Below are 27,500 nucleotides of genomic sequence, written 5' to 3'. Positions count from 1 at the left end.
GTTTGGGCCTGCAAGGTCGGTCCGGCATCCTCCCCCAACATCGCAGCCAACTCACCACCAGGTGGTGATCGGTAGAAAGCTCCGCCCCTCTCTTCACCCGAGTGTCCAAAACATGAGGCCGCAAATTCGATGACACAACTACAAAGTCGATCATGGAACTGCGGCCTAGGGTGTCCTGGTGCCAAGTGCACATATGGACACCCTTATGTTTGAACATGGTGTTTGTTATGGACAAACTGTGACGAGCACAAAAGTCCAATAACAAAACACCACTCGGGTTCAGATCCGGGCGGCCATTCTTCCCAATCACGCCTCTCCAGGTTTCACAGTCGTTGGCAATGTGAGCATTGAAGTCTCCCAGTAGGACAAGGGAATCACCCGGGGGAGCACTTTCCAGTACTCCCTCGAGTGTTCCCAAAAAGGGTGGGTACTCTGAACTGCTGTTTGGTGCATAAGCACAAACAACAGTCAGGACCCGACCCCCCACCCGAAGGCGGAGGGAGGTTACCCTTTCGTCCACCGGGTTGAACTCCAACGTACAGGCTTTGAGCCGGGGGGAAACAAGAATTGCCACCCCAGCCCGTCGCCTCTCACTGCCGGCAACGCCAGAGTGGAAGAGGGTCCAATCCCTCTCGAGAGAAGTGGTTCCAGAGCCCTTGCTGTGCGTCGAAGTGAGTCCGACTATATCCAGCCGGAATTTCTCGACTTCGCGCACTAGCTCAGGCTCTTTCCCCCCCAGTGACGTGACGTTCCACGTCCCAAGAGCTAGCTTCTGTAGCCGAGGATCGGACCGCCAAGTGCCCTGCCTTCGGCTGTCGCCCAGCTCACAATGCACCCGACCTCTATGGCCCCTGCTATGGGTGGTGAGCCCATTGGAGGGGTGACCCACGTTGCCTCTTCGGGCTGTGCCCGGCCGGGCCCCATGGGAACAGGCCCGGCCACCAGGCGCTCGCCATCGTGCCCCACCTCCGGGCCTGGCTCCGGAGGGGGGCCCCGGTGACCCGCATCCGGGCGAGGGAAATCTGGGTCCATGATTTTTCATCTTCATAAAAGGTCTTCGAGCTGCTCTTTGTCTGATCCCTCACCTAGAACCTGTTTGCCTTGGGAGACCCTACCAGGGGGCTTTATGCCCCCGGACAACATAGCTCCTAGGATCATTGGGACAAGCAAACTCCTCTACCACGATAAGGTTGCAGCTCAGAGAGGAGTGGCTTAGATCAGTGGTTCTCAAATGGGAGAACACGTACCACTGGGGGGTACTTGAAGATATGCCAAGGGATATGTGAAATTTAATTAAAAATATTTTCAAAAATAGCAACACTTCAAAAATCCTTTATAAATATATTTATTGAATAATACTTGAACAAAATATGAATGTAAGTACATAAACTGTGAAAAAAAAAATGCAACAATGCAATATTCAGCTAGATTTTTTGTGGACATGTTCCATAAATATTGATGTTAAAGATTTATTTTTTTGTGAAGAAATGTTTAGAATTAAGTTCATGAATCCAGATGGATCTTTATTACAATCCCCAAAGAGGACACTTTAAGTTGATGATTACTTCTATGTGTAGAAATCTTTATTTATTATTGAATGACTTGTTTTATTTATTATTGACTGACTTATTTTTCAACAAGTTTTTAGTTATTTTTATACCTTTTTTTCCAAATAGTTCAAGAAACACCACTATAAATGAGCAATATTTTGCTCTGTTATACAATTTAATAAATCAGAAACTGATGACATATTGCTGTATTTTACTTCTTTATCTCTTTTTTTCAACCAAAAATGCTTTGCTCTGATTAGGGGGTACTTGAATTAAAAAAATGTTCACAGGGGTTACATCACTGAAAAAAGGTTGAGAACCACTGGCTTAGATGACCATAGTAACCAATTAAATGACCATAGTAACTAATTAGATGACCATAGTAACTAATTACAAACCCCGTTTCCATATGAGTTGGGAAATTGTGTTAGATGTAAATATAAACAGAATACAATGATTTGCGAATTCTTTTCAACCCATATTCAATTGAATGCACTAAAAAGACAAGATATTTGATGTTCAAACTCATAAACTTTATATTTTTTTGCAAATAACAATTAACTTAATTTCATGGCTGCAACATGTGCCAAAGTAGTTGGGAAAGGGCATGTTCACCACTGTGTTTCATCACCTTTTCTTTTAACACTCAATAAACCTTTGGGAACTGAGTAAACACATTTTTGAAGCTTTTCAAGTAATTCTTTCCCATTCTTGTTTTATGTACAGCTTAAGTTGTTCAACAGTCCGGGTTCTCCATTGTGGTATTTTAGGCTTCATTATGCGCCACAAATTTTCAATGGGAGACAGGTCTGGACTACAGGCAAGCCAGTCTAGTACCCGCACTCTTTTATTAAGAAGCCACGCTGTTGTAACAAGTGACTTGGCATTGTCTTGCTGAAAAAAGCAGGGGCGTCCATGATAACGTTGCTTGGACGGCAACATATGTAGCTCCAAAACCTGTATGTACCTTTCAGCATTAAAGGCCTACTGAAATTAGATTTTCTTATTTAAAAACGGGGAAAGCAGGTCCATTCTATGTGTCATACTTAATCATTTTTGCGATATTGCCATATTTTTGCTGAAAGGATTTAGTAGAGAACATCCACGATAAAGTTCGCAACTGTCTGTGTTAAGAGAAAAGCCCTGCCTCTACCGGAAGTCGCAGACGATGACGTCACAAGTGTGGGGGCTCCGCACATATTCACAATGTTTATAGTGGGAGCCTCCAACAAAAAGTGCTATTTGGACCGAGAAAACGAGAATTTCTCCATTAATTTGAACGAGGATGAAAGATTCGTGTTTGAGGATATTGATAGCGACGAACTAGAATAAAAAAATAAATAAATAAATTTAAAAAAAAAAGAGTTAAAAAAAAGAACGCAAATGCATTGGGACGGATTCCGATGTGTTAGACACATTTACTAGGATCATTCTGGGGAATCCCTTATCTTTCTATTGTGTTGCTAGTGTTTTAGTGAGTTTAATATTACCTGATAGTCGGAAGGGTGTCTCCACGGGCGCAGTGTCTCAGGGGAGTCGACGGCAGTTTCATGGACGGCACAAGCTCAGCTTTTCTCCAGTAAGAAGCGACTTTTTAACCACAACTTTCTCACTGAAACCTGCTGGTTGACATGTAGTCGGGATCCATGTTCTCTTGACCGCGCTCTGATCCATAGTAAATTTTCACCTCCGGGAATTTTAAACAAGGAATCACCGTGTGTTTGTGTGGCTAAAGGCTAAAGCTTCCCAACTCCATCTTTCTACTGTGGCTTCTCCAATGTTAATTGAACAAATTGCAAAAGATTCAGCAACACAGATCTCCAAAATACTGTGTAATTATGCCGTTAAAGCAGACGACATTTAGCTGTGTGTGTGCGTAGCGCTCATATTTCCTAAAAACGCGTGACGTCTTGCGTACACGTCATCCTAACACGTCATCCTAACACGACCTTTTCAAGACGAAACTCCCGGGAAATTTAAAATTGCAATTTAGTAAACTAAAAAGGCCGTATTGGCATGTGTTGCAATGTTAATATTTCATCATTGATATATAAACTATCGGACTGCGTGGTGGGTAGTAGTGGGTTTCAGTAGGCCTTTAATGGGGCCTTCAAAGATGTGTAAGTTACCCATGCGATGGACACTAATACACCTCCATACAATCACAGATGCTGGCTTTTCAACTTTGCACCTAGAAGAGTCCTGATGGTTCTTTTCCTCTTTGGTCTGGAGGACACGACGTTCACCGTTTCCAAAAAATAATTTGAAATGTGGACTCGTCAGACCACCGAACACCTTTCCACTTTGCATCAGTCCATATTAGATGATCTCGGACCCAGCGAAGCTGGCGGCGTTTCTGGGTGTGGTTGATAAATGGCTTTGGCTTTGCATAGTAGTTTTAACTTGCACTTACATATGTAGCGACAAACTGTAGTTACTGACAGTGGATTTCTGAAGTGTTCCTGAGCCCATGTGGTGATATCCTTTACACACTGATGTCGCTTTTTGATGCAGTACCGCCTGAGGGAATGAAGGTCTGTTATATCATCGCTTACGTGCAGTGATTTTTCCTGATTCTCTGAACCTTTGATGGTATTACGGACCGTAGATAGTGAAATTCCTAAATTTCTTGCGATAGCCCGTTGAGAAATGTTGTTCCTAAACTGTTTGACAATTTGCTCACGCATTTGTTCACAAAGTGTTGACCGTTTCCCAATCCTTGTTTGTGAATGACTGAACATTTCACGGAAGCTGCTTTTATACCCCATCATTTCACCCACCTGTTCCCAATTAGCCTGTACACCTGTGGGATGTTCCAAATAAGTGTTTGATGAGAATTCCTCAACTTTATCAGTATTTATTGCCACCTTTCCCAACTTCTTTGTCACGTGTTGCTAGCATCAAATTCTAAAGTTAATGATTTGAACATCAAATATGTTGTCTTTGTAGAATATTCAACTGAATATGGGTTGAAAATGATTTGCAAATCATTGTATTCCGTTTATATTTACATCTAAAACCATTTCCCAACTCATGGAAACGTGGTTTGTAGATGACCATAGTAACTGGTACATCATTCAAAAGCACATATTCCAACCATTCAAATACTTTGTATAGTTCAAGGCTTACGGTAATTAGAAAACATTAATGCACATCATAATAGCTGCCACAGTTTCCATCTTAAAAATCTAAAAAAATTTGGAGGCAATGTCTGGCGGGCCAGATTGAAAACCTTAACGGGCCGCATGCGACCCCTGGGCCTTGATTTGCCCAGGTCTGTTGTAGATTGTCACTGAAGGCATCAAGACTATGAATGAACACATGTGAGTTCCATCCATCCACCTATTTTATACCGTTTGTCCCTTTCGGGGTGGAGTTATGTACAAAAATAGGTGAAATAACTGAAAACATGTTTTATATTCTAGTTTCTTCAAAGTAGCCACCCTTGGCTCCGATTACTGCTTTGGACACTTTTGGCATTCTCTCCATGAGCTTCAAGAGGTAGTCACCTGAAATGGTTTTCACTTCACAGGTGTGCCTTTTTAGGGTTGATTAGTGGAATTTCTTGCTTTATCAATGAGGTTGGGACATCAGTTGTGTTCTGCATGAGAAGGTGTGTCCAAACTTTTGGGCTGTACTGTATTGGGGTAAAAAAAAAACAATCTCCATTCAAGCATTTTTAGTCTACTTTATACCTTTTTTTCCCCATTATTTGTAACTGAGCTACTGTGTGGAACACTTTCCCTTGTGGATCATTAAAGTCTGTCTAAGTCTGAGTGTAGTTGTAAAAAACTGTCTATATCTAACGCATGCACCTGCTGTCATGCACATTTTGTCCAATCAGAAGCCTGGAAAAAGCAGCATTAGCTGACTTGGTGGCATTACCCCTCTGTTAAGTTTATGTTGATATACTTTAGACAAGGGGTCAGCAAACCTAGTGGCTCCCAAGAACATTTTTTAAAAATGATTAAAAATGGAAAAAGATGGGGACAATCAAACGCAACAGTTTGTTTACATGTAAAATCGTCCACTCCTTCTTGGTCTCATTTTGTCCACCAAAAGTTTTATGCTGTGCGTGAAAGCACAAAAGTGCGTTTTGTTGATGTTATTGACTTGTGTGGAGTGCCAATCAGGCATATTTGGTCTAGTGCACGACTGCAAGCTAAAGCTAATTGATGCTAAAATGCTATTTAGACAAGCTGTATGTACATATTGCATCATTATGCTTCATTTGTAGGTATATTTGAGCTCATTTAATATCCTTTAGTTTTACCCTCTTTGAATTGAATTTAGTTTTGCATGTCTCATGACACATTATCTGTATGTAATATAGGTTGCATTTCTGAAAGTTGTTTGTGGGCCTTGTTGTTCCAGACCACAGCAAACGTTACCTACCTCAATAAATCCATTGGAAGAAGACAGCCTGCTGTTTCCTTTAACTTGGACACACATCTATACCTTTGGCCATTAAAAGCTAGTAATTTCCAGGAGTTATCTCACCTTTTGCGTAGCCTATGATTTACTAATAGTTTCTAATGTTATAAAAATGTGTACAATAAATATAAAATGTCGACATTTCTGTCAACGAAGATTTGCTTCAGCCTGCAACACAGTCATTTTGATAGTAGGCTATTATAGCTAATATAGACACTTACGTCATGTGTTGCCTTAATTATAACACTTGTATGGGGCTTTTCATTTTTTGCGGCTCCAGACAGATTTGTTTTTTGGTCCAATATGGCTCTTTCAACGTTTTGGGTTGCCTAAACCCTGCTTCAGACGTACATTCTCTTTAAAACCAGCTTGCACGTACACAGAGCCCTGGGAACGTTATTAAAGAGCGAATGCGCGCCTATGCTGCTGAAACCCAACACTCAAATTATAACGTGTTCAGCAACATGGTGATGTGATGCATGTGCAGTCAAGTGTACATTTCTTTAAAAATCAGTCCGTATTCAGGAGCCAAGGAAACTATTTTGTGTGTTTAAGTGTCCATATAAAGCACACGGACGTGCGTGTGCCGCTACAAAACTCTTGTGGAATTATAAAGCATTTAATTAACCCTAGTGTAAAGTTCATATTGTTGTTACTCAGCCAGCGTTTGTGGGTCTGATGGACCCGTTGCATTTTGTGGCTTTTAATAACGTTTATGTCTAAATACTGAACATATGTTTATAGGGATAAGGTAAACACCTGTTCAGTATTTTAACACAAAAGTGTTTGATTGTGAGGCATTAAAAGCCACAAAATGCAACAGGTCCATTTGTCTCATCTGAATGATTATTATTTGAATGTTGACCTAAGTTTGAAGCAAAGCGAGGCGTCTTGTAAAGCAACATTAGAAGCGCATCACTTCCTTTGTTTAACCATTCTCGTTAGTTTTGAAGCCCAAATACCTCCATATTGTACTTCACCACCCTCTTTATTAACGGGTAGAATTGTCGTTTTTTGCCATTCTTCCTCTCTAAGATGTTATTGCTTGCATGCACTTTATGTGTGCGTTTTGACACACTCAAAACGGCTCCTCACTCACTGCCGCAGATGAAAGAACTGTATCGTTCCTTTTCAAAGGCAGTATAGTACCGATTTAAATCAATTAGTATCGCGGTACTTTATTAGTACCGGCATACAACCCTAGTTCGAAGCATTCGTGTTTATCAGCTTTCCCAAAATGCACACACATTCATTTGAATTGAGGAGACAGCTGACCTCTGACAGAGCTCCTGTGCCGTCTTCATAGTCGCTCCCGCATTGCAAATGTCTTCATGCTGGAAAGTCATCATGGCCTGCATTTCCAGCACCGTGGCGTAGATAAGAGCATGGTACATACTCTCGTCCACTCTAAACAGGAAACATTCAAACAGTAAAAATCATCCTGCAGGAAATCATAGACTATAAATAGATATTCTAACACAGGGTTGCAGAAAGCTGGGGCCTAACGTAGTGGGTTAAAAATGACACCTTGGACTGGTCAGCAGACAATCAATCACAAGGCACATTAAGAGACAAACGTTCACACTTGTACTCAGACCGGCAGTTCGATTCATTAGTGACGTCACAAAAAATAATTTAAAACAAAACATGTTAACACTTTTTCATTTTAGATTGGTGTAAAGTAGAGTGCAGACCTCCGGCAAGGATAACTGGTAACAAAAGTATCAAAACAATGTGGAATGATGGACCTGTGATGTAGTTGTATCAACACATTTTGAGATATTGTCCAGTCACAAGAATGTGGTAATAGACGCCAACCTACCATTTTTCATTCTTGGGTATTGGCGTGCCCCCATTTTGCCTTAAAGGTAATATAAACAATATAAAAACAATACATTCCCCACACAAAAGTTGAGATAAGCACCTAATTTAATGGATTCACACTTGGCACAAGTGACCTTACTTTGTTTATAATATTAGTGAGGATACCTAAGGATTTATATCAGGGGTCTCAAACTCACTTTACCTCGGGGCCACTGGATGCAGAGTCTGGGTGAGGCTGGGCCACAATGCATTTTTTTCTAAAAAACAAATGTGCATACTCCTCAGCATGTCTCGATGTATAATGACGTTTCAAATTGTATCCCTTGTGACATGTTTGGGGTTGTGGAATATATTTGTATTCAGCCAAAGCACGGAGAATAATGCTATTTCCGCAATGTGTGTCGTTCCGCTTTTCCTCCCTACAGCAACACGGCGGTCGGCGGATGATAGCCGGGAAAGTACCGGGATAGCGAGCGCAAAAAAGTGAGGGCTCCCGGAGTGTTATCCGGCGTCATATAAAAATATATGTAGTGTTCATCGTGTGAGGCAATGCAAATTAAACAATAAAAAAAACAAATAATTTGAATCGGTCCAAGTTATCGGGGACAGTTATTACTGACGGACAGGTGTCGCGGTGTGACTGCAGCTGGGCACGTGAGAAAACCCTCGTCTCCATGGCAACGTCTCTGTCGCTTTCACTCACATGCCGCTTTTCCACTAAAGCAGGGGTAGGCAACCCAGAACGTTGAAAGAACCATTTTGGACCCAAATAACACAACGATGTCAAGCGCCATTCATATTAAACTTGCGGGCCGCGCTAACATTAAACTTTCATATTAAAGTGGGGGTCACAATTGGCATGCAAGCCGCGTGTCTGAGACCCCCGATTTGTATAGTCGAATTTGGTTTGTTAGATTTTGCCCACAGTTGACGATCAGTCGAATCTATGGTTCATAGTCGTTTATGGTTTGAGTTCATTTCGATGGCATCATTTTGGTTGTGTTTTTAAGAGAGAAATAAACAATTCTGATGATATACTGACTGGTCACAAGGTCACATGGATGTGTAAATCAGTGTTTTTCAACCTTTTTTTAGCCAAGACACATTTTTTTTTATTGAAAAAATCCTGAGGCACACCACCAGCAAAAAACATTAAAAAATTTAACTCAGCAGCCGATTTTGACAATTTAAAGCTGTTGTCACAATTATTCAATCAATCAATCAATGTTTATTTATATAGCCCCAAATCACAAATGTCTCAAAGGACTGCACAAATCATTACGACTACAACATCCTCGGAAGAACCCACAAAAGGGCAAGGAAAACTCACACCCAGGGGGCAGGGAGAATTCACATTCAGTGGGACGCCAATGACAATGCTGACTATGAGAAACCTTGGAGAGGACCTCAGATGTGGGCAACCCCCCCCCTCTAGGGGACCGAAAGCAATGGATGTCGAGCGGGTCTAACATGATACTGTGAAAGTTCAATCCATAGTGGCTCCAAGACAGCAGTGAGAGTCCCGTCCACAGGAAACCATCTCAAGCGGATCAGCAGCGTAGAGATGTCCCCAACCGATACAGGCGAGCGGTCCATCCTGGGTCCCGACGAGCGGTCCATCCTGGGTCTCGACTCTGGACAGTCAGTACTTCATCCATGGTCATCGGACCGGACCCCCTCCACAAGGGAGGGGGGGACATAGGAGAAAGAAAAGAAGCGGCAGATCAACTGGTCTAAAAAGGAGGTCTATTTAAAGGCTAGAGTATACAGATGAGTTTTAAGATGAGACTTAAATGCTTCTACTGAGGTAGCATCTCCAACTGTTACCGGGAGGGCATTCCAGAGTACTGGAGCCCGAACGGAAAACGCTCTATAGCCCGCAGACTTTTTTTGAGCTCTAGGAATCACTAATAAGCCGGAGTCTTTTGAACGCAGATTTCTTGCCGGGACATACGGTACAATACAATCGGCAAGATAGGCTGGAGCTAGACCGTGTAGTATTTTATACGTAAGTAGTAAAACCTTAAAGTCACATCTTAAGTGCACAGGAAGCCAGTGCAGGTGAGCCAGTACAGGCGTAATATGATCAAACTTTCTTGTTCTTGTCAAAAGTCTAGCAGCCGCATTTTGTACCAACTGTAATCGTTTAATGCTAGACATGGGGAGACCCGAAAATAATACGTTACAGTAATCGAGACGAGACGTAACAAACGCATGGATAATGATCTCGGCGTCTTTAGTGGACAAAATGGAGCGAATTTTAGCGATATTACGGAGATGAAAGAAGGCCGTTTTAGTAACGCTTTTAATGTGTGACTCAAAGGAGAGAGTTGGGTCGAAGATAATACCCAGATTTTTTACAGAGTCACCTTGTTTTAATATTTGGTTGTCAAATGTTAAAGTTGTATTATTAAATAGAGGTCGGTGTCTAGCAGGACCGATAATCAGCATTTCCGTTTTTTTGGCATTAAGTTGCAAAAAGTTAGCGGACATCCATTGTTTAATTTCATTAAGACACGCTTCCAACTGACAACAGTCCGGCGTGTTGGTCAGCTTTAGGGGCATGTAAAGTTGGGTGTCATCAGCATAACAGTGAAAGCTAATACCGTATTTGCGTATGACGTCACCTAGCGGCAGCATGTAGATGCTGAAGAGTACAGGGCCAAGGACCGAACCCTGGGGAACTCCACACGTTACCTTAACATAGTCCGAGGTCACACTATTATAGGAGACGCACTGCATCCTATCAGTAAGATAAGAGTTAAACCATGACAGGGCTGAGTCTGACATACCAATTCGTATTTTGATACGCTCTAATAAAATATTATGATCGACGGTATCGAAAGCAGCGCTAAGATCGAGGAGCAGCAACATAGATGACGCATCAGAGTCCATCGTTAGCAATAGATCATTAGTCAGTTTTGCGAGGGCTGTCTCAGTCGAGTGATTTGCCCTGAAACCGGATTGAAAGGTTTCACATAGATTGTTATTGGGGTATGACTTTAAACCATAACCCAGCATGCATCACTACAGCTCTTGTCTCAAAGTAGGTGTACTGTCACCACCTGTCACATCACGCTGGGACTTATTTTGAGTTTTTTGGTGTTTTTCTGTGTGTAGTGTTTTAATTATTGTTTTGCGCTCCCGTTTTTGTGGCTTTTCCTGTTTTGTTCGTATTTTCCTGAAGCAGTTTCATGTCTTTCTTGACCGTTATTCCCCACACCTACTTTGTTTTTAGCCATCAAGACATTGTTGATTGACATGTCATATTCGAATGTACTTTGTGGACGCCGTCCCCGCTCCACACGCTGTAAGTCTTTGCTGTAGTCTAGCATTTTGTTTACTTTACTTAGGTTTCAGTTTTGTTCTGCATAGCCTTTCCTAACCTTTTATGCCCTTTCTTAGGGGCACTCAACTTTTGTTTATTTTTGGTTTAAGCATTAGACACCTCTTTATCTGCACACTGCCTCCAGCTGTTGTCTGCATATTGCGATCACAACAAACCACTGTCGTTGTTCCCAACATCTACAAAGCAATTAGCTACCTGCTGCCACCTACGAGAATATTACTCGGTTACTCTGCCGAGCTCCAGACAGTACAGACACTCAACAACGGCACGTTATTTGCGGATTCTGATTACTGGTTTGCAAAAATATGTTCAACCCAATTAGGTGAAATTACATAATCTCCCACGGCACACCAGAATATCTCACAGCACACAAGAGATACAGGTGGAGTCGCTGTACGAAAATTCTTTCAAAGGTCTCAAAGAAACTTTTAAAAGGAAAACAAGTTTAATGAAATCTTTGCGACTTTTTCCGACTTAAAAAAAAAAGACTAAACCACTGTAATGAACAAATGAAGTGAAGTGAATTATATTTATATAGGACTTTTTCTCTAATGACTCAAAGCGCTTTACATAGTGAAACCCAATATCTGTGTTACATTTAAACCAGCGTGGGTGGCACTGGGAGTAGGTGGGTAAATTGTCTTGCCCAATGAAACAATGGCAGTGACTAGGATTGCGGAAGCGGGGATCGAACCTGGAACCCTCAAGTTGCTGGCACGGTCACTCTACCAACCGAGCTATACCGCCCCACCGTAAAAGCTCTAAACAGGGTCTAACAATCTTTGCAAACCCTTTAAGTCTGGTTTCAGCGCAAATCACTCTACTAAGACGGCCTTCGCAAAAGTGAACACTGATTTGTTGCAAACTATCGACGCCGATGTGTCATCTGTATTGCTGCTGCTTCAGCTCAGCGTTGATTTCGATACCGTTGATCACACCATTCTTTTAGAACACATCAAATTGTGTGTCAATACATCAGACTTGGTTTTTACCTGGTCTAACTACTATCCTTGTGAAAGGATACTTTGTGTATCCCTTAACAATGTGACCTTGGAGTATGTGGAGGGGGCGTGGTCTGTGGACCTGCAACGAAACAGGGTGTGCCAAGACCGGCTGCGAGATCAGCGAAAGGTGCGGAGATGGCCCACCTCGGCCTGCCTATCTAATCACCTACCGCTCTGTTAAAAGGCACCAGCCGGAGAGGAGAGAGGTGTTGGAGTAGGTTCAAGAGCGAGAGCGAACCGGAGACAGACAAGACAATTGCTGAAAAGCACAGAGACACTATATTAGAAAATAAAACAGTGTTGTAATCCTGATCCGGGCTGTCACGTCAGTGGTTGGTGGTCCGAGGAACGCCCTGGAGGAGAGAAACGTTCACAATTTGGCGCCCAACATGGCCAGGACCGGCTGATCTCGCAGCCGGTCCTGGCACACCCCATTTTGTTGCAGGTCCGCAGGCCACACCACCCTCCACAAAGTACTTTAAAGTCCCTTGGGAAATTCCACAAGGTTCGGGTCTTGATACTGTACTTTTTAGCATCTATATGTTGCAGCTTGGTGACATAATAAGATAATATGGTGTTAGCTTTCACTGTTATGCTTATGACACCCAACATTACATGCAGTATGAAAAAGAATGTTTTAATGTAGACACATAGAATCATCATACTGCTGTGATTATATGCATCAGGTGTTCATACAAGGCTAAGACAAAATATCGCGATTTATATCGTGACATGGACGAAAAATATCGAAATATTAATAAAAGGCCATATCGTCCAGCCCTAATATAGGATGTAAAATTCATAAAGTTTCTGTTTAGTGAAGAGTCCCGTGCCCCCCATGAGGAAACATCCACTATTAGTAAAATATTTCAGAGTGCAGACACATAGATTTCAGAGTGTAAAAGATGAGTCAGAGTTGTTTTTAGACAGGTCACATCAGGAAGTAACGGCCGCTCTGAGAAAGGCTGTGGTGACAGCCAAAAACTGTTCAGTTCAGTTTCAGTGGAACATGCATACGATACAATGTAATGCATCACATATTTCCAGTTGTTTTATTACAGCTGTTTTATTACAGCATGTCCGAAAAAAAGAGTAGGAAGAAGCTGAGCTTATTTAATCCTACCCCTTTTCATACCATAGCAATTTTATCCCATTCCTTTGTTCTCTGTAACAGAGCTGTGAATAAATAAATAATATAAGTAAACAAATATTAAATACATGAATAATCTTTATCTAAAAAAGGGGGGGTTCAAGATGTTCATCATAATTATGTGTGTGTACTTTGTGAACACTTGTAGTTTGAACAATCTCTTAAACTGAATCATGTTGGTGCTTTGTTTGATTTTGTTGGTTAATTCCGTGATTTAATTCCACATACTGATATGCTAAAGGTTTTAAGTGTTGTACGTGCATACAACTGTTTTAAATTCGATTTTCCTCTAAGGATACATTTATCCTCTTTTGTTGAGAATAATTGTTGCACATTCTTGGGTAGCAGGTTATAGTTTGCTTTGTACATCATTTTAGCGGTTTGCAAATGCACCAAATCGTTGAATTTCAATATTTGTGATTCAATGAATAAAGGGTTTGTATGTTTTCTATATCCAACATTATGTATTATTCTAATCAATCTTTTTTGTAACACAGTTAGTGAACGAAGCGCACATTTGTAGTCGTTTGCCCATATTTCCACACAATAACTCAGATATGTAACACTAGTGAAGTGATTTTTGGTTCAGAACATGTTTTGTTTTATTATTATTGATGTGTTTCTTATTACTTTATGTGTATATTTTTTACATGAGGTTTCCACTTCATTTCATCATCTATTATTACACCCACAAATGTGTTTTCGTTTACCCTTTCAATGTCTGCTCTGTCTATTTGTAATTGTTTGACTTTCTCTTCTACTGTTACCAAATAGCATTATTTTTTTTCCACTGAGATTCAAAGATAGTCTGTTTTTGTCAAATCATCTTTTTAATTTGTTAATTTCTTCCGTTATCATTAGTATTATCTTTTGTGTGTTTTGTCCTGAACAAAACTCAGTTGTATCGTCTGCAAATAATAACTTTAAGTCCTTTGTATCTTAACAAATGTCGTTTATATCACTCTTACTCTCTCAAAACTTTTTGTCTGCACACAACTATCTTTTACGATTATATAATGACGACACAATGAACACAATCGAGATATTCTCTAAAAACACCCACAGGGGGCCTCAGAAGCCACTCCACTCGCCCCTCTCTCACGGGGTAAAAAGAAGATATTGTCCGACGATTCGACTGCGACGTTGATAGTCGAATCAAACACCTTGGAATCAGATCGTTAAGTCTTAGACTATTCAAAGACAGCCCTGAATACATTCCAAACATTATACCGTATTTTTCGGACTATAAGTCGCAGTTTTTTTCATAGTTTGGCCGGGGGTGCGACATATACTCCAGGGCGATTTATGTGTGAAATTATTAACACATTACCGTAAAATATCAAATAATATTAATTATCCCATTCGCGGTAGAGACAAAGAAAATATCAGCAATCGTCACACACACGTCAGCAATCGTCACATACCCGTCAACCAATAAGAATTTGGCGGGGGAGGGTTAATGGCAGAAGTGCATTGTGGGTCATGGAATGCTAACTGCTATATGCAACTGCCGTAGCTATTAAAATGGATAATTTCATCGTTGGCGGTAACGTATGATAACTGAGAAGGGCTGAACAAAAATGGCCCCGAAAAGGAAATCATGTACTGCAGATTACGAGCTGGACGTAGTGAAATATGCAGCAGAAAACGACAAGAGGTAGCGGCGCATACCTTTGGAGTTGGCAGAGTTGTTTAGAAGAGACATCGAGGAAGAAGATTTCATCAGATTTATCGATTAGGAGTGACAGATTGTTCGGTAAATGTATAGCATGTTCTATATGTTATAGTTATTTGAATGAGTCTTACCATAATATGTTACGTTAACATACCAGGCACCTTCTCCGTTGGTTATTTCTGCGTCATATAACGTACACTTATTCAGTCCGTTGTTCACTATTCTTTATTTCAAATTGCCTTTCAAATGTCTATTCTTGGTGTTGGATTTTATCAAACAAATTTCCCCCAAAAATGCGATTTATACTCCAGTACGACTTATATATGTTTTTTTTTATTATTATTATTATGAATTTTCAGCCAGTGAGACGTATACTCTGGAGCGATTTATAATCCAAAAAATACGGTACCTGCTGCTTTTGTGTTTAGCGGAGACAATACAAGTCATATTTCAGCCAGGGAAGTTCAACTATGGATATTCTGGTGAAGACCAAGAATTTGTTTTAATATTTCAAGCATTTTAACAGCAGTACACATAAATTCGGTGTCACACTTCAATAATACACAGGAAGTGTACAGTCTGACATATGAATGTTCGATAATATCGGACTGTCTATATTATCGGCCGATAAATGCTTTAAAATGTAATATCTGAAATTATCAGTATCGGTTTCAAAAAGTTAAATTTCATCCATCCATCCATCCATCCATCTTCTTCCGCTTATCCGAGGTCGGGTCGCGGGGGCAGCAGCCTAAGCAGGGAAGCCCAGCCTTCCCTCTCCCCAGCCCCTTCGTCTAGCTCTTCCCGGGGGATCCAGAGGCATTCCCAGGCCAGCCGGGAGACATAATCTTCCCAACGTGTCCTGGGTCTTCCCCGTGGCCTCCTACCGGTTGGACGTGCCCTAAACACCTCCCTCGGGAGGCGTTCGGGTGGCATCCTGACCAGATGCCCGAACCACCTCATCTGGCTCCTCTCGATGTGGAGGAGCAGCGGCTTTACTTTGAGTTCCACCCGGATGGCAGAGCTTCTCACCCTATCTCTAAGGGAGAGCCCTGCCACACGGCGGAGGAAACTCATTTCGGCCGCCTGTACCCGTGATCTTATCCTTTCGGTCATGACCCAAAGCTCATGACCATAGGTGAGGACGGGAACGTAGAACGACCGGTAAATTGAGAGCTTTGCCTTCCGGCTCAGCTCCTTCTTCACCACAACGGATCGGTAAAACGTCCGCATTACTGAAGACGCCGCACCGACCCGCCTGTCGATCTCACGATCCACTCTTCCCCCACTCGTGAACAAGACTCCTAGGTACTTGAACTCCTCCACTTGGGGCAGGGTCTCCTCCCCAACCCGTAGATGGCACTCCACCCTTTTCCAGGAGAGAACCATGGACTCGGATTTGGAGGTGCTGATTCTCATTCCGGCCGCTTCACACTTGGCTGCGAACCGATCCAGTGAGAGCTGAAGATCCCGGCCAGATGAAGCCAACAGGACCACATCGTCTGCAAAAAGCAGAGACCTGATCCCGCGGCCACCAAACCGGAACCCCTCAACGCCTTGGCTGCGCCTAGAAATTCTGTCCATAAAAGTTATGAACAGAATCGGTGACAAAGGGCAGCCTTGGCGGAGTCCAACCCTCACTGGAAACGTGCCCGACTTACTGCCAGCAATGCGGACCAAGCTCTGACACTGATCGTACAGGGATCGGACCGCCACAATAAGACAGTCCGATACCCCATACTCTCTGAGCACTCCCCACAGGACTTCCCGAGGGACACGGTCGAATGCCTTCTCCAAGTCCACAAAGCACATGTAGACTGGTTGGGCAAACTCCCATGCACCCTCAAGAACCCTGCCAAGAGTATAGAGCTGGTCCACAGTTAAATTTATGACTTTTTAAAACGCCCCTGTGTACACGGACGTTAGGAGAAGTACACAGCGCCAATAAACCTTAAAGGCACTTCCTCTGCGTGCCGGCCCAATCACACGTCTTTTCACACACACAAGTGAATGCAATGCATATTTGGTCAACAGCCATACAGGTCACACTGAGGGTGGCCGCATAAACAACTTTAACACTGTTACTAATATGCGCCACATTGTGAACCCACAACAAACAAGAATGACAAACACATTTTGGGAGAACATCCGCACCGAAACACAATACAAACACAACAGAACATATACCCAGAACCCCTTGCAGCATTAACTCTTCCGGGATGCTACAATATACACCCTCCAAAACCCCCCAGCCCCCATCTCAAGCCCGCCCACCTCAACCTCCTCAGGCTATCTCAGGGAGAGCATGGCCCAAATTCCAAGCTGCTGTTTTAAGGCATGTTAAAAAAAAAAAACGCACTTTGTGACTATAATAATAAATATGGCAGTGCCATGTTGGCATTTTTTCCATAACTTGAGTTGATTTATTTTGGAAAACCTTGTTACATTGTTTAATGCATCCATCGGGGCACCACAACAAAATTAGGCATAATAATGTGTTAATTCCATGACTGTATATATCGGTATCGGTTGATATCAGAATTGGTCATTAAGAGTTGGACAATATCTGATATCGGCAAAAAAGCCATTGTCGGACATCTCTAATCTGACGCTGATTCAACCAGAAATGACGTATACCGAGTCCACGGCAAGGGTGCCCACTGTGTCGATCGCGAGCTACGTGCCAATCGTGGAGGGTGTGTCAATCGATCCCCAGCCAGGCAGTAAGAAAATAAATAAAAAAATTTGCGATCAATCTTCACTATGACATCACTTGATTGACATTTACGGCCCCCAAGGGTCTTGTGAGCTCATTATTAAGAAAAAACGACCGACAGGAAGGTGAGAAACATTTTTTATTTCAACAGAATCTTGAGCAGTACCTGCTGTCAAAACTGTAAATACCGACTGCATAGTTCCTGCCTTTACAATAAAAGCCCTGCTTCTTCCTGCTTCCGCTAACAAAATAAGAATCTCATAAAGTTAGTGTGCACAAGCTAGCGAGCTACGGAGTTTGCCGCCAATGTATTTCTTGTAAAGTGTATAAAAAGGAGTATGGAAGCTGGACAAATAAGATGGCAAAAAGTAACCACTTTCATGTGGTATTGGACAGAAAAAAAGGCTTTTTTCCTCCTCTATTTAAAAATGTGGACATTATCATCACTACTGTCAGATTCCAATCAATGCAAGTAATCAGAATCAGCTAACACACCAACTTATATTCTTGTCTTCATGAAAGAAAGGAATCTATATGTGTTAAACATGCTTGTATTGTCATTAAACACATTTAACTTGTTAACAAAAATGTCTATTTCATGATTAGATAAATAAATAAAAAAATTTAAATTATATATATGAATGAGGTAGATCCCCTACACTTGGTCTATTGAAAAGTAGCTCGCCTGCAGACAAAGTGTGGGCACCCCTGGTCCACGGTCATGTGTGTCATTCTAGTACAGGCCTGGGAGTTCACACCATTCTCTACCATATGCCTGGGCAATTATTTTGTCTTGGGGGCCACATTTAGAGAAAAAACTGTGTCTGGGGGCCGGTACATGTATTTTTAGGAAGACTAATACAAAACCTCACAATAATGTCTGATTGAATGCTAAAAACGTTATGACAGACCGCCTTAAAAAAACGCAATGGAATTTTACATTTTTCTATGAAGAATAAAACATTGATTATTGACAAAATATGAACGTCACACCCCCTTTCGATCGACACATTTTACAAACAAGTGAAACGCAACAAAAATGCAACAAACAGTGAAATATGAACGCGAAGGGCACAAAATAAACCCACCTACAATCTGATATATCTGGCACATCACTAAGATTTAGAACTTTGTTGTGAAAGTCTCCTTCCGTGTCTGTGGAAACGCTTCCCGCCCACACTGTTTGGTGCCTCATCTGAGCTGCTGTGATCATAATATTTTATTAGAGCGTATCAAAACACGAATTGTTATGTCGGACTTAGCCCTGTCTTGGTTTAACTCTTATCTTACTGACAGGGTGCAGTGCGTCTCCCATAACAGTGTGACCTCGGACTATGTTAATGTAACGTGTGGAGTTCCCCAGGGTTCGGTCCTTGGCCCTGCACTCTTCAGCATCTACATGCTGCCGCTGGGTGACGTCATACGCAAATACGGTGTTAGCTTTCACTGTTATGCTGATGACACCCAACTCTACATGCCCCTAAAGCTGACCAACACGCCGGACATTAGTCAGCTGGAGGCGTGTCTTAATGAAATTAAACAATGGATGTCCGCTAATTTTTTGCAACTTAACGCCAAAAAAACGGAAATGCTGATTATCGGTCTTGCTAGACACCGACCTCTATTTAATAATACAACTTTAACATTTCACAACCAAATAATAAAACAAGGTGACTCTGTAAAAAATCTGGGTATTATCTTCGACCCAAATGTCTCCTTTGAGTCACACATTAAAAGCGTTACTAAAACGGCCTTCTTTCATCTCCGTAATATCGCTAAAATTCGCTCCATCTTGTCCACTAAAGACGCTGAGATCATTATCCATGCGTTTGTTACGTCTCGTCTCGATTACTGTAACGTATTATTTTCGGGTCTCTCCATGTTTAGCATTAAAAGATTACAGTTGGTACAAAATGTGGCTGCTAGACTTTTGACAAGAACAAGAAAGTTTGATCACATTACGCCTGTACTGGCTCACCTGCACTGGCTTCCTGTGCACTTAAGATGTGACTTTAAGGTTTTACTACTTACGTATAAAATACTACACGGTCTAGCTCCATCCTATCTTGCCGATTGTATTGTGCCATATGTCCCGGCAAAAAATCTGCGTTCAAAAGACTCCGGCTTATTAGTGATTCCTAAAGCCCAAGAAAAGTCTGCGGGCTATAGAGCGTTTTCTGTTCGGGCTCCAGTACCCTGGAATGCCCTCCCGGTAACAGTTGGAGATGCTACCTCAGTAGAAGCATTTAAATCTCACCTTAAAACTCATTTGTATACTCTAGCCTTTAAATAGACCTCCTTTTTAGACCAGTTAATCCGCCACTTCTTTTCTTTTTCTCCTATGTCCCCCCCTCCGTTGTGGAGGGGGTCCGGTCCGATGACCATGGATGAAGTACTGGCTGTCCAGAGTCGAGACCCAGGATGGACCGCTCGTCAGGACCCAGGATGGACCGCTCGCCTATGTATCGGTTGGGGACATCTCTACGCTGCAGATCCGCCTCCGCTTGAGATGGTTTCCTGTGGACGGGACTCTCGCTGCTCTCATGGATCCGCTTTGAACTGAACTCTCGCGGCTGTGTTGGAGCCACTATGGATTGAACTTTCACAGTATCATGTTAGACACACTCGACATCCATTGCTTTCGGTCCCCTAGAGGGGGTGGGGGGGGGGGGGGGGCTGGGGTTGCCCACATTTGAGGTCCTCTCTAAGGCTTCTCTTAGTCAGCATTGTCACTGGCGTCCCACTGGGTGTGAATTCTCCCTGCCCACTGGGCGTGAGTTTTCCTTGCCCTTATGTGGGTTCTTCCGAGGATGTCGTAGTCGTAATGGTTTGTACAGTCCTTTGAGACATTTGCGATTTAGGGCTATATAAATAAACATTGATTGAGATTACCATAGTAACTAATTAGATTACCGTAGTAACTGGGATATCATCCAAAAATGCAGATTCCAACCATTGAAATACTTTGTATAGTTCAAAACTCACGGTCGTTAGAAAACATGATAATGGCAGCTACACTTTCCATCTTAAAGATCTGAAGAAATATTTGGGAATGTCCGGCAGGCCAAATTTGAAAGGCTTAATGGGCCGCATGTGGCCCCCGGGCCTTAATTTGCCCAGGTCTGTTCTAGTGGTAAGCGTATTTGTTTGAAACTTTTTTTACCAGGCTGTATTTTCTGCGAGAACATTAAATTTTTAGGCTCTTTAAAAACCTTACTCCGCTGCTGCCATCTCACAGTTTTGTGTTTATTTAGCAGGCCTGCCTTTCTCTGGCTGTTGAAACAGTCACACCTCAGGCGTCAGCTTCAGCAAACACCGAATATCCTGGAGCTTGCCTGAGGTACACTTGTATCGCAGCTAACATGACTACTGGACAGTCCACACCTGATCTACGCATCGACTGGGGCCAAAACAAAGGACCATCTACATAAACAAAGCAATGTGCACAATTGTATTCCAAGTTAGACGTCAACTTTAGACATTACTTTGACCGCAGTTTCTCCAGACTCTCTGTGAAGTGGTTGTTCAGGAACAGATCCAAGGCTTCCATGCACTCATCCAGGCTCTCTTTCAGGGTGGAGTTGCTGAAATAGAGACAAGTAGATCAACAATAAGCAGAAACAAACAAGAAAGAACGTAGATTAGTGTAATAGTTTAGTAGTAATTATATACAGATGTACAGCGCTGCAAGGACAAGGACTGTATCAAGCTTTTGAGACACCACTTTTGACATCTACTTTCTCAGCAAGACGTCCAAATGACAATATGTTTATTCAGGCCTCGGCAATAAAACTATTTTATCGATTTTTTTTTTTTTTTTTGTTGCAGGCAATTTAAAAAATAGAATTATGTTTTGTCCCTTTTTGCGGCGGCATATTTTGTTCCCCCTCGATGCTTCCAACCTCCATATTTTCTTAGGGAAGATCCAACACGAGCTAATTCTAAAGCCAACGAGAGCGAGACAATTGTTCCAAAGCAGAGAGACGTGTCGTCAGTGGTTTGAATTTGCGGCAGCAGGGGTGGAACAAACGACTGCAAGCTGCAAAGTCAGTTCATCCAGCATCTGAAACCGAAGCATCCAGCAGAGTGCGGAAAATGCAACTCTTTACGAGGCGAACAAGAACATAAACTCCAGCTAAAACTCAGCTCTTTTACACAAAATAACCCGTATGAGCCCGCTATGCACGTCGTGTTGTTACCACACAGCAGAAAAGCCTGTTTTTATCCATCAAATAAAACTACAAACTACTCAATGCTACATTTTGTATTTTATTCAAGACATAAGCTTAAGGTTTGTACTTTTTCGATGTCAAATGTTGGAGTTTATTTATTTACATGCAATGATATGCCACATATTTACTGACAGAAGTTTTTTTTTTCATTGAGACAAACGATTATTTATGTATTTAATATTTGTTTGATTACTATGGTATATTATTCATTTGTTTAGTAAAATGTTGCAGAGAACAAGAAAATTGGATAAAATTGCTATGGTATGAAATGGGGTAGGATTAAATAAGCTCTGCTTCTTCCTACTCTTTTTCGGACGTGCCGTAATGAAACAACTGGAAATGTGTGACGCATTCCATGTTTGAAATAAACTGAAACTAAAGTAGACTGAAAACTGAACAGAGGTTTTGCCTCCCATTGGAAGCTCTATATTAAATGACTTAGAAAAATGTGCATTGCTCAACATATGCCAAGACGGGGGGGTCGCAGCTTGCTGCGAGGTTTGTTCTTCCAGGATGCAAACAGACTGTTCCGGACAAGGCGTGCAAGGTACGAACATATTTATTTCTCAAAACTCAAAAGGGTACAAAAAAAAACAAAGCGAAGGCACAAGGCGCTGAACACACTTGTAGCCAAAAGCTAACACTTAGCATCGACTATGGACATAGAGAACTTATGAAACCGTGGCATGAAATAAACGAGACTTACGTAGTCCAGGCATGAGGGAAACTACTAGCATAACTATGGCATGGAACAACTATGAAACTGTGGCATGGAACAACTAAAACTTACAGGGAAACAGCATGAAGCGGACAACTAGCATAAACTATGGCATGGAACAAACAAAACTTACTTGGCAAATCATGAGGTAAACACTTAGCATGAACTATGGCATTGCATGAAACAAACAATGACGCCAGGACAACTGACTGGCAAAGGCAGGCTTAAATAGTCCTCTGATAAAAAGCAGGTGCGCGTCTCGAACAGCGAACAACTAGCATAAACTATGGCATGGAACAAACAAAACTTACTTGGCAAGGCATGAGGTAAACACTTAGCATAAACTATGGCATTGCATGAAACAAACAATGACACCAGGACAACTGACTGGCAAAGGCAGACTTAAATAGTCCTCTGATTAGGAACACAAATACAGTATAAAACCTCACAATAATGTCTGATTGAATGCTAAAAACGTTATGACAGACCGCCTTAAAAAAACGTAATGGAATTTTACATTTTTCTATGAACGGTTAAACACGGAATATTGACAAAATATGAATGTCACACCCGCTTTTGATCGACATATTTTACAATTAAGTGAAACGCAACAAAAATGCAACAAATAGAGAAATATGAAGGCGAGGTGTACAAAATAAACCCACCTACAATCGGATATATCTCATATCTGCTGAATTCCCCCCAGGGATCAATAAAGTACTTATTCTATTCTATATATCACAAAGCCTTAGAACTTTGATGTAAAAATCTCCTTCCGCGTCTGTGGAAACGCTTCCCGCCCACAATGCTTGGTGCCTCGTCTGAGCTGCTGAGACGTAGATGACCATAGTAACTTATTAGATGACCATAGTAACTAATTAGACTACCATAGTAGCTGGTCTATCATCCATAAGCTCAGATTCCGACCATTGAAATACTTTGTATAGTTCAAGAATTACGGTCATTAGAAAACATCACTGCACATCATAAAGACAGCTACACTTTCCATCTTAAAGATCTAAAAAAGTTATTTGGGAATGTGTGGCGGGCCAGATTGAAAAGATCAACGGGCCGCATGTGGCCCCCGGGCCTTAATTTGCCCAGATCTGCTCTAACGTCATGTAACTTGCGTAAGTGACACCGCCTTGCTCCTCCCGTAGATCCTGACGGGCACCTCCAAAAAGAACTTTGCGTCAGCGGCAAAGTAGACCACATAGCTGTGATTGCTAAGTTTTTGCAAAGGACTGTCCCCTATCAAAGGAGAGCAGACATGCTTGAAATGCACAATTTATTGCAAGAGATAAAGCAAACTGATACTGTGTATTTATCTCGGTGCGTTCTAAAAATAAATACTGAATGTGTCGTTTTCAAGCTTGTTGTTTCGTCCAGAAAAAGTCACACCATGTACGATACTCTTTTTAACTTTAATTGCCAATATTGTGCGAACCATAAGCTCAATTCCGACACATATTTGTTTTTGTGTACACACACAAGCCTTCCTCAATCTCCGTCAATCATCTTTCAGGCTCGGTATGTTCATGAACATAGGAGCTCTGGACATCAATAACACATGGAGATAAACAGTAAGCATAGCAGGTTATTACAAACGTACAATAGTTATTCTACTTTTTGTTGATTTCCGTCACGTGACTTCTTCCCGGAAGTCCCTATTGCAGTGATGTTCAATCAAGCCAAGATGGGTGTCATGCAGCCAGCAGCGCTTAAACTGAGTACAAAAGTTGCTCAGATCACAGTTAATGTTACCGATGTCGCTAGCTCTTTGCTCTGAGAGGGCGTGTGGCGTTGCACACGTGACGTTTGTAAGAAAGTGCGCTTGTTTACGTCTCTGTGAGAAGGAGAGACAACAGAGTGAGAAGAGCCTGTAGTGTAATGCCCGCAGCTAAAAGCAACTGCGTGAGAACGTATACTCGAATATCACGATATAGTAATTTTCTATATCGCACATAGACAAACCCGCGATATATTGAGTATATCGATATATCGCCCAGCCATAATCGCCGCTTAGTGTTCCGGAGGAAAATTACGAGTTACGCGCCAGCCCTCGCGGAAGAGCTATTGACGAATCAAGATGCTGTCAGGAGAGACCCAAGCTACGTGACGCGAGAGTTCAGCCTTTGGAAGTTGCTTCGTACTATGGGAAGACATTAATTTAAAGTTAAAGTACCCATGATTGCCACTCACACACACACAAATACACATACACACACTAGGTGTGGCGAAATTATTCTCTGCATTTGACACACCACCCTTGATCACCCCCTGGGAGGTAAGGAAAGCAGTGAGCAGCAGCGGTGGCTGCGCCCGGGAATCATTTTTGGTGGTATAACCCCCCAATTCCAACCCTTGATGCTGAGTGCCAAGCAGGGAGGTAATGGGTCCCATTTTTATAGTCATTAGCTGCTAGCAATAGTTTGACAAGATCTATCGTTGACCAAATATACCAGACCTGGGCAAAATGCGGCCCATTAAGATTTTCAATTCGGCCCGCTGGAGGTTCTACATCATTTTTTTTCGACCTTTAACATCAAAACTGTAGCCATCATTATCCATCCATCTTATTCCGCTTATCCGAGGTTGGGTTGCGGGGGCAGCAGCCTAAGCAGAGAAACCCAGACTTCCCTCTCCCCAGCCACTTGGTCCAGCTCCTCCCGGAGGATCCCGAGCGTTCTCAGGCCAGCCGTGAGACATAGTCTTCCCAACGTGTCCTGGGTCTTCCCCTGGGCCTCCTGTCAGTCTGGACGTGCCCTTAACACCTCCCTAGGGAGGCATTCGGGTGGCATCCTGAGCAGATGCCCGAACCACCTCATCTGGCTCATCTCAATCTGGAGGAGCAGTGGCTTTACTCTGAGCTCCTCCCGGATGGCAGAGCTTCTCACCCTATCTCTAAGGGAGAGCCCCGGAAACTCATTTCGCCCACTTGTACCCATGATCTTGTCCTTTCGGTCATAACCCAAAGCTCATGACCATAGGTGAGGATGAGAACGCAGATAGAGCTTTGCCTTCCGGATCAGCTCCTCCCTCACCACAACGGATCGATACAGCATCCGCATTACTGATGACGCCGCACCGATCCGCCTATCTCACAATCCACTCTTCCCTCACTCGTGAACAAGACTCCAAAGTACTTGAACTCCTCCACTTGGGGCAAGATCCCCTTCCCATTATGATGTGCATATTTTTAAATGACCGTAAGTCTTGCACTATAAAAATGATTTCAATGGTTGGAATCTGCGCTTTTGAGTGTTATGCCAGTTATTACAGTAATCTACGTCACAGCAGCTCGGACGAGGAACAAAGCAGTGTGGGCGGGGTTTGTTTTCAGAGCAGCCAGCCCCAAACGCATGTGTCAGGAACAGATGTGGAAGGAAATTTGTACGACAAATGTCTGCATAAATGTGATGATATATCATATCGTAGGTGTTTATTACCCTTTTAATTCATATTTATTTGTTACATTTTTGTTGTGTTTTGCTTGATTGTAAAAGATGTCTATGGAGGAGCGATCTTCATATCTAGTTAATATTCAGTGTTTTATTGTTCATAGTTAATATTGTTAATCCCACTTTAATTATTTTAATGTACATTTTGGGTGTCCCATTTAGTAAAAAACTGTAAAATTTCATTTTTTTTTGAGGTGGTCTGTCATAACTTTGTTTAGATCTCTTTTGGACATTGTGACTTTTGGTATTAGTGTTCCTGTAAAAAAAAAAAAAGATACCCAAACACAAATACTGTACAGAAAATTCTTACAACAAAGTTATGCATAAAAGTGATAATATATCATATTTTAGGTTTCTTACCCTTTGCATTCATATTTTGCGGTTTGTTACATTTTTGTTGTGCTTTGCTTGATTGTAAAAGATGCCTATGGAGGAGCAATGTTCAGATGTTGTTAATATTCAGTGTTTTATTGTTCATAGTTAACATTGTAAATCCCACTTTCTTTATGTTAAAGTACATTTTGGGTGTCCCATTCAGTAAAAAAAACTGTATACCTCTATTCCAGTTTTTTGTGGTGGTCTGTTTTTAGAATTCTATCGGACATTGTGCCTTTGCTTTTAGTGTTCCTGCAAAAAAGGGACCCCAACACACATACTGTACAACACATTTTTACAGCTAAATGTGTATATATAATTAATACACACATGCACATTGCCCCCCCAGACACATTGTTTTTCTCAATGTGGCCCCCCCAGTCAACATATTTGCCCGGCTCTGAAATTTTAAGTGCATCCAGAGAGTATTCACAGCGCTTCACTTTTTTTTTCCACATTTTGATGTTACATCCTTGTTCCAAAATGGAATACATTATTTTTTGTCCTCAAGATTCTAAAGACAATATCCCATATTGACAATGTAAAAAGGGTGTTTTTGCCAATATATTAAACATACAGTACATACCTAAAAAAAAATACATTTACATCAGTAAGTATTCATAGCCTTTGCTCAATACTTTGTTGACGCACCTTTAGCAGCAATTACAGCCTCAAGTCTTTTTGAATAGATAGATGATTGGATAGATGGATAGTACTTTATTGATTACGATGCCACAAGCTTGGCACACCTGTTTTTGATCAGTTTTGCCCATTCCTTTAGGCAGCACCTCTTAAGATTCATCAGGTTGGATGGAAAGCATTGTTTTTTTATTGTGTATGTCTCCGTACATAGCTGCATTCATATTTCTCCCTATCCTGACTTGTCTCCCAGTTCCTGCCCCTGAAAACCATCCCCACAGCATGATGCTGCCACCGCCATGCTTCACTGTAGGGACGGTGTTAGCCTCCAAACATGACGCCTGGCATTCACGCCAAAGAGTTTAATATGTCT

The 27,500-nt window shown here is 41.9% G+C and overlaps 1 protein-coding gene across 1 annotated transcript in view; it reads right to left on the bottom strand.

The window, feature by feature from the left end:
• zgc:158403 (tetratricopeptide repeat protein 39A) overlaps positions 1-27,500 on the bottom strand; it is a 77,194-nt gene that overhangs the window by 41,934 nt on the left and 7,760 nt on the right. The window contains exons 2-3 of the mRNA XM_061885580.1: positions 21,188-21,286; positions 7,260-7,391 (exon numbers count right to left, since the gene is read on the bottom strand). Of these exons, the coding sequence (XP_061741564.1) occupies positions 7,260-7,391; positions 21,188-21,286 (231 nt within the window). The remainder of the gene's footprint in view (positions 1-7,259; positions 7,392-21,187; positions 21,287-27,500) is intronic.

This window comes from Nerophis ophidion, linkage group LG23, assembly GCF_033978795.1.
Source record: "Nerophis ophidion isolate RoL-2023_Sa linkage group LG23, RoL_Noph_v1.0, whole genome shotgun sequence".
Classification (NCBI taxonomy): Eukaryota; Metazoa; Chordata; class Actinopteri; order Syngnathiformes; family Syngnathidae; genus Nerophis; species Nerophis ophidion.
The sequence above is the reverse complement of the archived record's forward strand: the minus strand, read 5'-3'. Positions and strand labels throughout refer to the sequence as shown.